This window comes from Leucopleurus acutus, assembly GCF_964270905.1.
Source record: "Leucopleurus acutus genome assembly, chromosome: 12".
NCBI classification, from domain to species: domain Eukaryota; kingdom Metazoa; phylum Chordata; class Mammalia; order Artiodactyla; family Delphinidae; genus Leucopleurus; species Leucopleurus acutus.
In genome coordinates, this window is record NC_139154.1 from 80,037,785 (window position 1) to 80,052,812 (window position 15,028).

Here is a 15,028-nt window from a genome sequence, read left to right on the forward strand (position 1 = left end):
GATTTTATCAACTTTCAGAAATACTCAAGAAACTAGTCCTTATAGAAATAAAAATGTGTCCATTATCAACTTTAATTAAGAATGGGTACAGGGCTTCCCTGGTGGCGCAGTGGTTAGGAATCCGCCTGCCAATGCAGGGGACACGGGTTCGAGCCCTGGTCGGGGAAGATCCCACATGCCGCGGAGCAGCTAAGCCTGTGCGCCACAACTACTGAGCCTGCACACAACTACTGAAGCCCATGTGCCTAGAGCCCGTGCTCCACAACAAGAGAAGCCACTGCAATGAGAAGCACACACACCGCAACTAGATAAAGCCTGCGCGCAGCAACGAAGACCCAACGCAGCCAAAAATAAATTAACGAATTTAAAAAATTAATTAAAAAAAAGAATGGGTATATTCTTTTTAAACAGAAAAGTGTTTTCTTCCCCTAATCTGCTTTATTTGGTATTCTCAAAACTGAACTTAAATTCAATCAATTATCTACTCCAACATAAACGGGTTCTCAGCACACAATCAACCAAAAGCAACATATAAAAATTCACATCTACTTAGATAAGTTATGTAATGGCACACTCTGGTTTATAAGAGTCACCAAGATGTCTTTAACAAACTTTATCTGTAAAACTGTATTTCAGGGGAGACAGATAAAAGCTAAGTCTAAGTAAGTCTACAACTCTCTAATACCTGTTGATACACATAAAACATTAAGATCCTTTTAAAGCAGTATTTTCAGTTTATTGTAAACACAACTTTGTCTCCGAAAATCCTTTAATTTCACATATTAAATCCTTGCTTATTTTGAAAATTTTCTTTTTTTGCTTTTGTATTTCTAAAATGCAAACCCAGAATATTTAAACCTATGAAACCATCATCTAGAATTAACAAATGTTAAGATTTTGCTGCACTTGTCTGTTTTTCTTTTAAACATAAGATCTAAAACTTATGGAACTTTGTACCTTTCTTCAGCGCCATTTCCTTCCTTTGTTCCTTCTTTAGAGATAATCATTTTCATGACTTTGGTGTCTTTTCCTGTCTGTATTTTCACAGCATGTGTATGAATTTCATATAGTTGTGTGGTTACTAAATTTTATATAAATAGTATATTGTAGAAATCCTTCTGCAGTTCGCTCTTTCCATTTGACATTGTTTCTTTCCCTCGGCTTCACTGAGATATGATTGACAATTGAGAGTTTTAAAGATCTAGCCATGTTGACATTATCCAGTTTCTTCATTTTAACTATTAGTTTTTCACACAATATGAACACTACATTTTATCAAAGGCTGATAAGTCTACTAATTTTTTTCAGGAAGCAACCGCTTAATCTTTTTCACCTTTATAGGCTGTTTTGTAGCTCAACTGGATCCTCCCTAATTAACTTTTACCTATTTCTATCACATGTTGTAACCAGAGAGTAAACTTTTATGGTTTTAAAATTTGGCAATTATCCTTCTGTTAGATCATTTACTTGATCAAGGGTTTGATTCTATGGGTTAAACAACGAAGCATCAAAAGGAGGGGAGAAAAGCATTCTTATTTAAACCATCTCTGACACAGACACCTCATAATCTTTAAGTTGGCTTTTATTCCAATTTACAAAAAAAAAATTTTCTCTTGTGGCTTTTTTTTTTTTTTTGTGGTACGCGGGCCTCTCACTGTTGTGGCCTCTCCCATTGCGGAGCACAGGCTCCAGACGCGCAGCCTCAGCGGCCATGGCTCATGGGCCTAGCTGCTCTGCGGCATGTGGGATCTTCCCAGACTGGGGCATGAACCCGCACCCCCTGCATCTGCAGGCAGACTCTCAACCACCGCCACCACGGAAGCCCCTCTTTTGGCTTTTATACACTGCTTATTGTTTAAAACGTTGACAAATACACACCCACTAAATTAGGTAATGGTTCTGGAGCCTGACAATAAGACCAGAAATACTTTGGAACTTGAAAGAAAAATAAGGTGCCTGGGTTCCACCCTAAGGGTCTGGGATTAGAGCAAGTGTGTGAAGTCTTGAAATACAACTATACATTTTTTATTTGATTTATTTAAAGGGTTGTAATTGTATCATATAATAAGCAACCAACAAAAGGTAGAAAGAATGGTGATGTGAACTATTTATGGCCAAAGCCCATTTTAGCAGTGTTTTGATTCTCTTCCTGAGAATATCTAACTGGATAGACTTGCATATAAAACAGTAACAAATATTAAGAGGATAAGGTACATCAAAGATCCATGCCTAGTAAGTTATTTGGTCAAGATACAACTTTATCAGATTTTTTGAAGTGATGAGCATTCTACACATAAATGAATAGTTCCCACACTATCACCATTCATTTCCATCTCCCCATAACTCACGTTCCTTCCTTTTCAGTCATCCTTTTTGTTGTAATTTTACTCTCTAAAGTTATTGCTAGTATTTGCGTCCTTTTTTAAATTTGTCTTAATCCCACTGTCCTTACATAATATATCCTTTTCTTCTTTTAAAAAATATATTCCTTTATTAACTTAAAACCCCAGGAGGGGTTAAAAAAGGCACAAAGGGAAACGGAGGAGAGAGAAAATCTGGCATCTCCCTGTGTTACTAACTGAATGGTGAAAGTATTTTAGTTGCTAAGCAATAGATAAAAGAGTTCAAGACACTTAACACAGTACTGGAGAAAACACCCAACTCCAACATTTTTGTTTCCCTGGCGTCCTACTTGGCTAAAAATAGAAAAATGTTTATAACAGAAGGTAGTCCTAATATTACAGTGCTAATTATTCTACTATACGACCCATCTAGGCAAAAGTTCTATCTACAGATTAAAGGCCACCCTTCTAATAATTCCTTCCTCTCCAAAGTTACGAAATCCTTTTCAAAAAAGTTAGGCTACATACAAGTGAGTTTAAAGCTTAATTAACATAATTTCTACTTGCTATTTTAAGTACATATTTTATGACAGACCAAAGCCAAACAAAAACTCCCCACCAAACCATATTTTAAAACAATGAGTTTGGGCTTCCATGGTGGCGCAGTGGTTAAGCGTCCGCCTGCCGATGCAGGGGACACAGGTTCGTGCCCTGGTCCGGGAGGATCCCACATGCCGCGGAACAACTAAGCCCGTGAGCCATGGCCGCTGAGCCTGCGCTCCGCAACGGGGGAAGCCACAACAGTGAGAGGCCCGCGTACCGCCAAAAAAAAAAGAAAACCCCGAACAATGAGTTTACATCACGTATGTGAAATCATCTTCATTATACTTTCAAAGTCCCCTTTAAACAGAATGGCTCCTAAATAGCAGTCACCGCTAACAGGTGCTTTACAAAACCTCATCACTAATCCTCCAGTCTCTTGCAAGGTAGGTAACTTTGTAGATGAGACTCTAGAGGAATGACTAGAAAACTTACTGGAATAAATTTAAGACATTTAACACTAAAAACATGTTTTCCGGGCTTCCCTGGTGGCGCAGTGGTTGAGAGTCTGCCTGCCGATGCAGGGGACACGGGTTCGTGTCCCGGTCCGGGAAGATCCCACATACCGCGGAGCGGCTGGGCCCGTGAGCCATGGCCGCTGAGCCTGCACGTCCGGAGCCTGTGCTCCGCAACGGGAAAGGCCACAACAGTGAGAGGCCCGCGTACCGCAAAAGAAAAAAACAAAACATGTTTTCCACTGCAACCTTCAACTTTTTATTCAAAATAAAACCCCCAAGAAGTGGTATATAAAAAATTGAACAAGGAAGTTTAAAGATATCACTTTCAGAAAAGGGGTTCTTAACTGCCTTTAAGCTCTAAGCCTGTTCCCTTATCTACAACAAATACCAACTTACTGATTATTCTTTATGCAACTGACTTGTCCCATGAGAAATCTAACCAGACATAAAATTCTTACTTTTGGTAAAGTTAATTTTGTCTTCATAAATGGAAATATCTGTAAACACTTTTCTAAATCTAGTCTTTATTCAAAAGTCAAATTTAAAACAAATCATTAAATCTCGACACTGTGAAACATTACTAAAGCAGTATTACAACATAGTCTTCATAATTACTTCTGTTATAAGCCTTGAACACTGGTCTATTTAGTCATCATACTTCTAGATGCTGTGAACCAGGTTAAAAAAGAACGAAGACTAAAGAGCAGTGGCAGCTTAATGATGTGATAAAATTAAATGCCTATCTTCCTAATGGCTTATAGACTTATGCTTCTAATATAGTCAAAGTTGAGCCCAACCTTACTTCATGTATTTCAACCTTACTGTCATACTTTCTTCCAAAAGCAGCTGCTTTCCATACATCCATGCTGGGATGAAATGGAGCTTAAAGCTCCATGTTGAATGTACGGTATGTGTAGTAAATACGGATACTTTTTCAGGAATGCTTTTGGAGACAAGAACACTGATCGAAAGCGCCTAGGAGTATAAAACTGCACTAACAAGCTTACAAAATCACTGTAATTTTTTCCACTCATACAACTTTCATGGCCCTTTTTCCCTTTAAATTTTTTCTTTATTATAGTGAAACCAATGTTAGATTTCAGAAGGGAACAGAAATACTTATGTACTTGCTAATATTTATACATCATGTTTTTTGGACTATCTATAAAAGATACTACTATATCCACCTTTCAGAGGTTTCTAAAAAGTATCAAAGTAGCCAGGGTTTAACTATGCAAATATAAATTAATGGCTTGACGATACATTATCTACCAGAAATGCACTTTTTGGCAACAAAATTTTACTAATAAGATATCTGTCACGTCACCTTATAAGATTTTTTTAATCCAGGAACAGAAACTTTTACTCGTTTAAAACTTTATTAGGTCCACAGGGTGCAGATTGAAGATTGTCCAGTTTCTTGTACCATAAAAAAATTTTTAAATTTACAAACATTCCTGTTTTTTTTTAAAAAAAACCCAAACCTTAAACTGATCAAAAGATAGATTAAGTGTAAGATAATTTCCTATTTTAACAGTTAGCACTTTTACAAGTGCTAAAATTCAAACAATGTAAAGATACCTGGTATTGTGGGATATTTAAAACAAGTTTTATCTGTGAAGTACTTCTGCAATTTAAATGTTTCAAAAACAGAAGACTCATATTAACTCCAAATACATTAAATATATAAGGGACATACAACCTTTAATATCTACAAAACATTTAATACATTGGGCTATATCTTTTATTAAATGGGGTAAAGGTTGCTGAAGAACAGAACAAGTATAATAAAAATATTCCAAAACTTCCCACTCTAAACCATTTCAAAATGTAATGCAATTTCTTTCTCCAGACCACCTCTCAGAATATATAATTCCAATTTAATACAAACTATGGGATATTTTTAAAAAGGTGGTAATTTAAAATTTTATTCTAAACTCAACAACTTTATTACTCTGCAATAATGTTTTGATCAGCTACTTTACCTGGGCTCCTTCTCCGTGGTATAAGCAATTCACCACGTTGTCTAAAAGGTTGATATCCAGTTTTTGGCTGAAATCAAGCAGCTGGCGAGCTGCATGGTCTGCTAACATTGTCATAATTGCTGGCATAGATTACTGAAAATAAAGAGAAAGAATTTAAGGCGCCTATGAAGTTTTGATATTGTCAAAAAGTTTCTACTCAAGTTATTTTACTTCAACCATGTTCTTACAAATATTTTACTTTGTATTTCAGAGATTTTACCTAAACAACTGAGATAGTAAAAGCAAATAAATGCTGAAGTTACTTAGGTACTCCACAACTGCATTAATCATTAGGGTTCACTTTATTTTTACACCCCAGAAAAATCATACTGTTCTTTCTACTACCATGTATATAAAGTTACCCTAACCCGTTTTAAAAATGATTATTAAAGAATTTATGGTCCTAAAACCTGATACAATTTAAAATCTTGATCTCGAAAATTTTAAATACAGATGAAGTTCAAATGGATCCCCGCCCCCCGCCCCAAGTAAGGTCTTCTAGTTCAGTAAAAGCTCACTTTCCCTCATTTCATGTTACCTTAATTTTTAAGATATATTGAAGACGCTAAAAATTAAATGTGGTATAAAGATTTTCCTATATATAGCAATGATTAGCTAACAAGTCTAACAAATCTGGTGTCCTTAACCTCTATAGAACTTAAGCTTTTGCACTCAATTAAACCATTTATATTTGTTTCTTTCATCCATGAATTTGTGGAGATTTAAATTACAAGCGTACAAGCTCCTTCAATATATGTTCTAGGAAAAAAAACTATGGTTAATATGTCAAACAAGATTTTTTTTAATTTCCAAGTACTGACTGGCAAAACAAAAAGCTGTAAAATCTTGCTATTTTCTAAATAAGACTAAATTCTACCATAACAGAAAAATGAGCTTCTTCACCTCAAGTAATGTACTGGCTAAAACCTACTGGTTCATATGCAATGGTACCCCTTTAAGAGGATTCTACTCCAAGATGCTGGCACACATGCACATTCTTGTTGCCCAGCCTTACAAAAATCTTTCCTTTTGCTTCAAAGCCAGTGCCACTTAAGTCTGACTGGCTAAATCAGCACTCCTCAAACTTTTTGGGGTTAGGATGCCTCACAATCAGAGGAACAGGATAGCTGTTGCCAAATTTAAAAAATTCACAACTGGTATACAATTACAGACAATTCAGGACACCATGAAAGCCATGCATGAAACCTTGAGCTAAGTACCCCTGGTTTACTGTACTTAGACCCAACAAGGTCAGATGGTCATCTCTACTTCTCCCTCTCTTAACCTTCCAAGATCAGGAAATGGGTGGCTAACTTAATTACATTATGTTTGGACAAAGCAGCTTGTTAGGAAAAAGGCGTTATTTCTTGTCTATTTTATAACAGGTAAAAAAACGTTAACAATGGCAGCAATTTTAAGTCAAATGTTTTATTTAACGATAATATCAGTTACAACAAAGTAGAAGTCTGAAGGATCAGTTAGGTTAGATATAATGTAAAAACTGAGAAATTATGAGTTCGAGGAATTTTATTCCTCTTAAGTCCTTCCATCCACTGTTGACAGTAAAAACTGGTGAGATTTCAAAAATTTCTACAACAGTTATTAAATGTATTTTTAATGCAAAATACCTGACATACACAATCTTTGATCTAAATACTAATAGGAAAAAGAAAATATATATTTCACAAACGGAAGTGTAAATTTACCCCATTCAAGTGCCATACAATTTCAAAGGATCAGACAATCTTAAAAATTGAGGCTGAAAAGCAATGTCCACAAAACCAAGATCTATACATCAAATGTTTTCGATTGGGGGGGTTAAAAATTGAACGAACTTTTATCCTATTTCATCCTATCATAATTTAATAGCCAAAACGAGAAAGAATAAAGTGACTCTAAAAAGTTTCATTTTCAAGCACATTGTCCTTACAAAAATGAGACAAATTCCTGTGGAAAAAAATCAGGTTTAGAATAGAAGCTTGTGTTAAATACAGCAGGGTATGCCACCCTAAAAACTAGCGGCTATCTTCGAAATGACCTACCTATTCTCGAACCGTACGTAGTACAGAAATGGCGGCTTTCTAGTCAATGCCAAGCACATTTAGTCTCCCAAATCAAACAGCTTCCAAAACATTCTTTCCACTAACAGCAGTGTCCCACGCGCTTAAGATACACAATCAGGCAGACAGCAAACAGCCATAGCGGGAGAGGTGAAAGAAACCACAAAACCTTTTCCTTCTCCTTGGGACACTCAATCCTAAATTCCACTCACTGTATAGCAAATATAAGGTATTATCCAGCCACGTGGTGACTCTACAAGTGACTACCAAAATACCTTCACTGCCACTTCAAACTGAATAGGCAGGCAACTACACACTGCCAGCTCCCATCCAAAACCCAAAAAATCATAACCGTTAATGATAACTACATAGTAGGTCAAAAAACAAGTCGCTGCAAGGAGAAAGACTGCTACTTTAGATTGTGTGGGCAATTGCCTGCTTCATTGAGTAGAAACACACCTCACTAAGGCCCGCCCTCCCCTCTCTTCCCACCCGAACCGATGTGCAGCACTTCTAACTATAGCATACTGGAGCACGCACTCACCCCGCCCATACTCGGGAGAAGGCATTTAGACCAGGCGCCTGAAGTTCACCGCCCCATTCTCTATGCAGCATGGCCTCTGCGTGGTCAGAGGAGGTCCGGACTGGGCAAATCTCTCATGCTTCCCCCAGTACACCACTTTCTCCCACCCACCCCAAACTCAGACACGGGAATGAAAGAGAATCAGGGTATTATCCACTGTACAATGCCAGCAGTAAATGAGTCGATCACTTTACACACGCAAGTCCCCCCAAACAAACTACAGCACAGAACCTCATCTGCACTTCCCTGAAAAATCAACTAACCTTTCCTACTTCTAATTCTACTCCGTAAAAAACCAGAGATTCTGAGTTTCCCTGCAGGAGGAGCAAGGACTTAAGAGCCCCTCCCTCCCGCGATCCCAAGCTCTCCACCGAGGGGCCACGTGATGCAGGCGGACGTTTCAATGCTGCTGCACTAAATATTTCTGGAAACTTCCACTCCTAATAATTTACAGAAATGTTCCTGAAATCACCCCAACTTCTCCCCAACCCAAGGGGCTGGGTAAGCCCTTCCACCCCCGCGCCGGGCCCCACTTCACTACCACGCTCCTTGCCTTCCTCCACCGCTACCCGCACACGCGAATGACCCAGCAAGCGCTCCCCTCCCGCGGCAGCCTCCCCGCCTCCATCCCCCAGCGGCAGAAGCGGCTCCATTCAATCGCAGGCTCTGCTGTGGGCCCGCCGCCGCCTCCCCGGTTCGCCTCCCGCGGCCGCCGCCGCGCCCCACGCCAGCCTTCTCCCGCCCTGCCGCCCGACCCTCGACCCCGAAGACACAGTCGACTTACCCAGAGATTGAACCAACTGCTTCTTCCTTCCTTGTCGGGGGATTAGGGCGAGGGAGGATGGGGGAGGGAGAGGGGAGGAAATCAAGGTGGGTTTCACAGTTTTCCCACCTTAAAAAAGGAAATTAAAAAAACGAAGAGGATAAGAGCAAAAAAAGCTCAACAATATTTACTATTTCAGGGACACCTCCCCCCGATACACACACCCGCCACCCCCCCCAAAAAAGAAGGAGAATTAATCTGTGGAATAAATGCTCCCGCCTGGCTAGGGAGTGAGGGAAGGGGGAGGGGAACGGGGTCAAGTCCCAAAGATTCTGCCCCAGGGAGACCCTCCAGCTACAGGCGGCAGCAGGAGCGGCAGGAGTAGGGGCTGTAGAGTCCACACGGCCGGGGGACGCTCTGCTGCCAGTTGCAGTCCGACTCCCCCCTACCAAAATACGGCTCCCTCACGCGGCTCCGGCGCTGGGCCCCCCCCACCCAGGCTCGCCTAAACTTTCCCCCCTTCTCCTGCTCCTCAGCGACTGGTGGTTCCCCCCTCCCCCTCTGGGTGGTTGCACGGACTGCAGCAGCAAAGACTGGAACAGGCACCGCCGCCGGGGCTGTAGCTACTGTTGCTCTTGCTGATGCTGTAGCTCCCGCTGCTCCTGCCGCGGCCGCTGCAGCCGCTTCTCCCCCTCCTCCTAGTGCCTCAAACTCGGAACCGGTTGAAACCGGTTCAGACTGGGAGATTCCATCTCGGTTGAGTTTTCAGCCCATGGCGCCGCGGAGCGTTTGGAACCTGGGCCTCCGCCCCCAGCCCGCCCGCCCATTGGCCGGTTCCAGCCACAGCCGCGCCATCAGCCTACCTCCTACTGGCCAGCTCGCCCGTCAATCCCACCTCAAGGCTCCACACAAGCCCGCCGCTTCGTCCCCCGCCTCTTTCCAGCAGCGATTTGCCCGCAGAGTGGGGGAGGGGAAGAGGGGCGGGTCGCAAAGGAGCTAGGAGGAGGGTGGAGGAGGAGGAGGTGGGACGAAGAGCTGAGCCCTGCAGAGAGGAGAGCGAAGAGAAGCCGCGCGGAGGATTGGTTCGAGTGAGCTGTCAATCAAACGTAGCCCGCCCTCGACTTCCCGCCCCCTCCCGCCGCTCTCCCTCCCAGTGCTTAGCCCGCAGGCCCGGCCTTTCCGGCTCGCTCATTGGCTGGGCGCCTTTGGTGACGAAGAGGGTGGGGCGCAGCTCCTGAGCTGGTGGTGGCGCGAGTTTGAGCGCGCCGCGCGATAGCCCGCTTTCGCTCGGCTTCTCCCGGACCCGCGCTGGCCCGCCCCCGCCGGCTCCCGCCAACATGCGGGGCCTGAGCCTGTCGGGATCGGGACCCGCCCCTCTGATGGGGGCTGCGCTACTAAAAGGGAGGGCACAGCGAATTGTTTTTTTAATCGGGGAAGGGTGGGGTGGAAAAAAGGAGCGAAAAGAACACAACGGAGGCCAACTAATTGTAGGCCCCGGACCTCTAATCCATTTTAAAGGCCTGGGTTTGGGGCCAAGATGTTGAGAGGTTGGGGTGAGGTGTGGGGTGCGCACTCTTGGCGCCTCGTGGTTTTCTCGGAGACATGGGAAAAATACTTAGTTCTTGGGCAAGTCTCCTTCAAATTGTAACTCGGTTTCTCCCTAGGCTGGAATTTGGCTTCTTTAACAACCGATCCTTCCTAAAAATTAAGACGCTGTAATCCCTGTAATTGGTTTAACATCGTCTGTTTTTTCTGGGTGAGCTTACATGCCAACTGCCCTTGATCTTCCCCTACCCTCGGTTTTTCCTTTCAGCATAGCTGCCCTTCGCATACTTCATGATCACCAAATAGTATTTTCTTTGAAAGTCGCACGCATTTGGCCCTTCATATGGTTGCCTCTCTTGTCCCCAAGTGCCCCTCCAAGTAAGCTTTATTGATTGTTCTTTGCTGAAGAAACACCAAGCAGCCCACCAAAGTTTAGAAGGCCCATTGTGCCACCAAGAGGTTGATAAATGATTTATTAAATCAACACTCTTTTCTCCAGCAAATCCTCACTCACAGTGGACAAAGGCTTACACCAAAGCATAACTCCCTCACCCTCCAATAGATTTACCAAAATGATATTGGATTACTTTCAGACCTGAGATTTTTATTCATTGCCTAACCGAACAATATCAAGCCAAAATATATAATATATATTATATGTACACTGATCATATGGAATACCTACATTCTATTACCGGAAAAGTGGGGCTGTCCTGTTTTTTAAAAAGTTTTTCCCTCCGCATTTTCAGCTCTTGGAACAGGCCACTGTTTTTTTTAGATGGCAGAATAATACGAATACAAACGGCATAAGACCTGACTCTGCTCAGAATGTGACCTTGGGCAAGTCATTTCACTTCTTTGAGCCTCAGTTTCCTTCTCACCCATTAATGAGGCTGATATCACCCATGCCTGTCTCATCCATGTAAGGGTGAAGCAGATGTGAAGGAGCAGTGCGACTCATAAAGCACTTTGTGGATTGTAAAGTCCGAATTGTCCCAGTTTGCTGACCCCTTCTTTGGTGCTTTTCATGTCATCTTTAAATCATATCCCTTAGGAGGTCTTATCTGTCAGACCATAGTGAATCAGATATAAATATTTAGCCCATTGTTTTTGCCTAGAGTTAGCCAAAAAGGGCAAAAAGAAGTGACAGGAGCAGATAATTATGTTTGATCACTGTATTTTCAGAATCAAATTCAGAACACAGGTTTGACATATTTCTAATCCTTTTCTCATTGCCTTCATTTGTTGGAGTCAAACAGACTTCAAACCTTGGAGTGGGATATGAATAAGGAAATGTAAGTAAACTGTATTGAGTGCCTGCCTGCTATCTAGCAGGCTGTTACAGACCTTTCTGTACAGTATTTCACTGAATTCTTATAGCAACCCTGTGAGGTAGTTACTCTTTTCCTGGTCCTACTCTTGCTTCCCCGCACCCTCTATCACACATACTTACACATACACACAGGTACACACCACCCCACAGGAGCTGAGTCAACTTAGAACCCATGTTTGTGTTCTTTTTACTAGTTCACATTGTCTCACAAAACAACATTCATCAGAAAAAAGAGAAACAAACTCATAAATTCCTTTTTACTACTTGTTACTTATTTCTATTAATTTTTTTAATTTAAAAAGTAATACATGATCATGATTAACAACTCAAACAATAGAGAATGAAGTATCTATGGTAAAAAATAAAAGTCCTCTTCGTATGTCCTCCCCCTCAGTCCCCAGTTCTTTTTTCTGCTCTGGGATAATCATCATTAAGGGTGTGATATGTATATTTTGAGATATCTTCTATGCATTTACAAATATACTTGCTTTATGTTTTGTTCAGCATATATGACATACTATACATATTATTTGGTGGCTTGTTTTTTACTTAACAGGTCAGAATGTATAACTCCACTTCATCCTTATTGACAGCTCCATTGTCTTCCCCATCTTCTCAGTACTATAAATTACTCATCCAGTCCCCTATTGAGGACAGTTAGGCTATTTCTCATTTTCTCTCTTAAAAATAATGCTTCAGTGAATATCCCTGTACATTTATCTTTGAGCACAAATGTGAATATATCTCTAGGTTCATATCCTAAAAGTGGAACTACTATGTCGAAGGCCATGTACATTTGTTATTGTGATAGGAACTGCCCAAGTGTCCCCTAAAATGATTGTGTCAATTTTCACACCCACCACAACATGTGAACGGTACCTGTTTATTCCCTATCAGACCATAGATATTTGCTATTAAGGTCACACCAGAGTCAAATCTTTGCATTTTAATTTGATCTTTTGCCTCTGAAGACAGTCTCTACTGACTGTGAGCTCTTCAAGGAATACATAAATTATAAGATTAAATACCCATATAATGTAGTAAAAAATATTTGAAGTAAGATATGAATTGATTATATTATCTTAATAATGGAATTGGTCACTTCACTCTTTTTGAGAAAATTGATATCACTTTGACCTCAGAGATATAACAATGACCTTCCAATATGCACTTCTTCCTACCAGTCATAAGAAACGGGCACTTAGGCTGAAAATACCATGAGTCTGACTCACTGGGTGTATTCATCTATTGGGCACAAATTCACAATTCCATGGGATTGTTCTTCCCATGAATCTTTAGGGCACGTTTGTGACTTTGCAAGACCTGAAAGGAAGCACTGGGAGAAATATTTCTTTGTAAATATCTTATAAGGAAATTGTTTCTCTATTTGCTTTTAAGAATACTTCATAAAACAGTACATCACATCACATCACATCCTTGGATTTCAAAAACATTACTAGTGTAACTTGGACAATAGTACAATTGTGTATGGTGGTGAAGCATGGAGGTGGGAGAGAAGAGATACTCTTTTCAAGAAAAAATTGCCCTGGGGGCATAGTCCAGTTTGCAACCCTATTCCTATCAAACCCAATTTACAGTGTTGAGAATATTTTTGGAAAATTATGAATATTCTGTCTGTGGAGCTAAACTCCCTATGTGTCTGAGACCTCAGTGAATAATCTATATGGAGTCTGTGACACCTCATATCATTCAGAAGCAGAATTAGCAGTTGTCTGAAAGTGAGCTGCTGCCTTTTGGGGAACATAGCAAAAAAGCATCTGAGAAGGCTGCTAAGTCTAGGAGTTATAGTTTGACAGTCTGAGAAATTTATACAGTTCTATAAGGTAATTTTCAACAATGGGTCCCAGACTCTCTTACATAGAAGTGAGATATGAAATATCATTTCACTAGGATCATTCTCAGGCAGGACAAGGGAAGCCACAGAGTTGTTTTTGCTGAAGTATTTCTAAGCCAAAAATAAAATAATGAGCTGGTGTTTGGGGTCTGCATAAATAAGAAGTAAAAAAAATAAATAAAGAACCAGGGAAGGTAAGATGCCTTTTCTTTGGAAAGATGTGGGTTGGAAAGATGCCATTTCTTTCACATATAACATACCATTAACTATTAGGCAATTAGAATCAGAACAGGAAGTAAAATAAAGGAAATGAAGAGGTGATGCTGATCCATTCATTCAACAAATATTTTATTGAGAGCCCAGTAATTGTTGGTCACAGATCTAAGTGCTAGGATTTGAGAGGGCGCAAATCCGACAAAAATCTCTACTTTTATTGAGCTTTGAGTCTAATGGAGGACACTGGGAGTAAATAACAAGTGAGAGAAATGGTATGTTGTATAGTGATAAGTGCTAAGGTTAAAAATGAATCTGGATGTTGGAATAGGGAATCGGGATGGTACAATTTTAGATACAGTGGCTGAGGAAGGTGATACCTAGAATGTAATATTCAATAAAAGACCTGAAAGAAATGAAGGAGGGAGTCCTTGCAAGCATTTGGGAGAAGTGCTTTCCAGGCAGATGAAGAAATAAAGGCCCTGAGGCAGGTGCATGTTTGGTGCTCTAACACTGTTAGAGCCAGTTCAACTGACTCCTGGGAGCCAACTGTTAACTTTTCAAGAATTTTGTAAGCTGGTTGTCAAACACAGCCATTGTTAAAAAATTAAATTATATAAACTTACTATTAAGTAAATAAATTATATTAAAACAAAAGTAATAAATACTCAATATCTATCACTTCCTAATTAAGTTATTTCATTTTACTATTATCTATGCTCTTGAGATTATTTACATCAGTGGTATTTGCATGATGGAAATACCATATAATGATGTGCTACTGCAAATACCTTCACAACTCCACGATTTGTGACATCACATTGGTGGCTTGAAATTGGCCATAAAGGGAGTATTTATACCATGGAAGTCACTTAAAGCAACAAAGGGGACAGATGATGTAGGGCCTTACTCTAGGCTGTTGTAAATGCTTTGACTTGTTTTCTCAGTGAGACTGGGAGCCAACCAGGTGTTGGAATACAGATGTGATGACTTGACCTGACTTCAAATTTTAACAGGATCAATCTAGATGCTATGATAAGATTAGGCTGGGGAGCAAGAGTAGAAAAAGGGAGATCTATTAGGAGACTCTGCATTCATCCAGGGATAGATTGGGGCTAGGACCAGAGTGGTAGTCATGGAAGTATTCAAAGTCAAAATATATTTTGAAAGTAGAGTCAAAAGAACTTCCGCTGGATGGGATGTGTGAACGAGAGGATTTGAGGATGACTCCATGGATTTTGGCTTCAGTGAC

At 40.7% G+C, this 15,028-nt stretch overlaps 1 protein-coding gene across 1 annotated transcript in view; it reads right to left on the bottom strand.

Moving 5' to 3' along the window:
- XPO1 (exportin 1) overlaps positions 1-9,288 on the bottom strand; it is a 42,978-nt gene extending 33,690 nt beyond the window's left edge. The window contains exons 1-2 of the mRNA XM_082851647.1: positions 8,852-9,288; positions 5,386-5,517 (exon numbers count right to left, since the gene is read on the bottom strand). Of these exons, the coding sequence (XP_082707773.1) occupies positions 5,386-5,511 (126 nt within the window). The 5' untranslated portion in view covers positions 5,512-5,517; positions 8,852-9,288. The remainder of the gene's footprint in view (positions 1-5,385; positions 5,518-8,851) is intronic.
- Between the last annotated feature and the right edge of the window lie 5,740 nt (positions 9,289-15,028).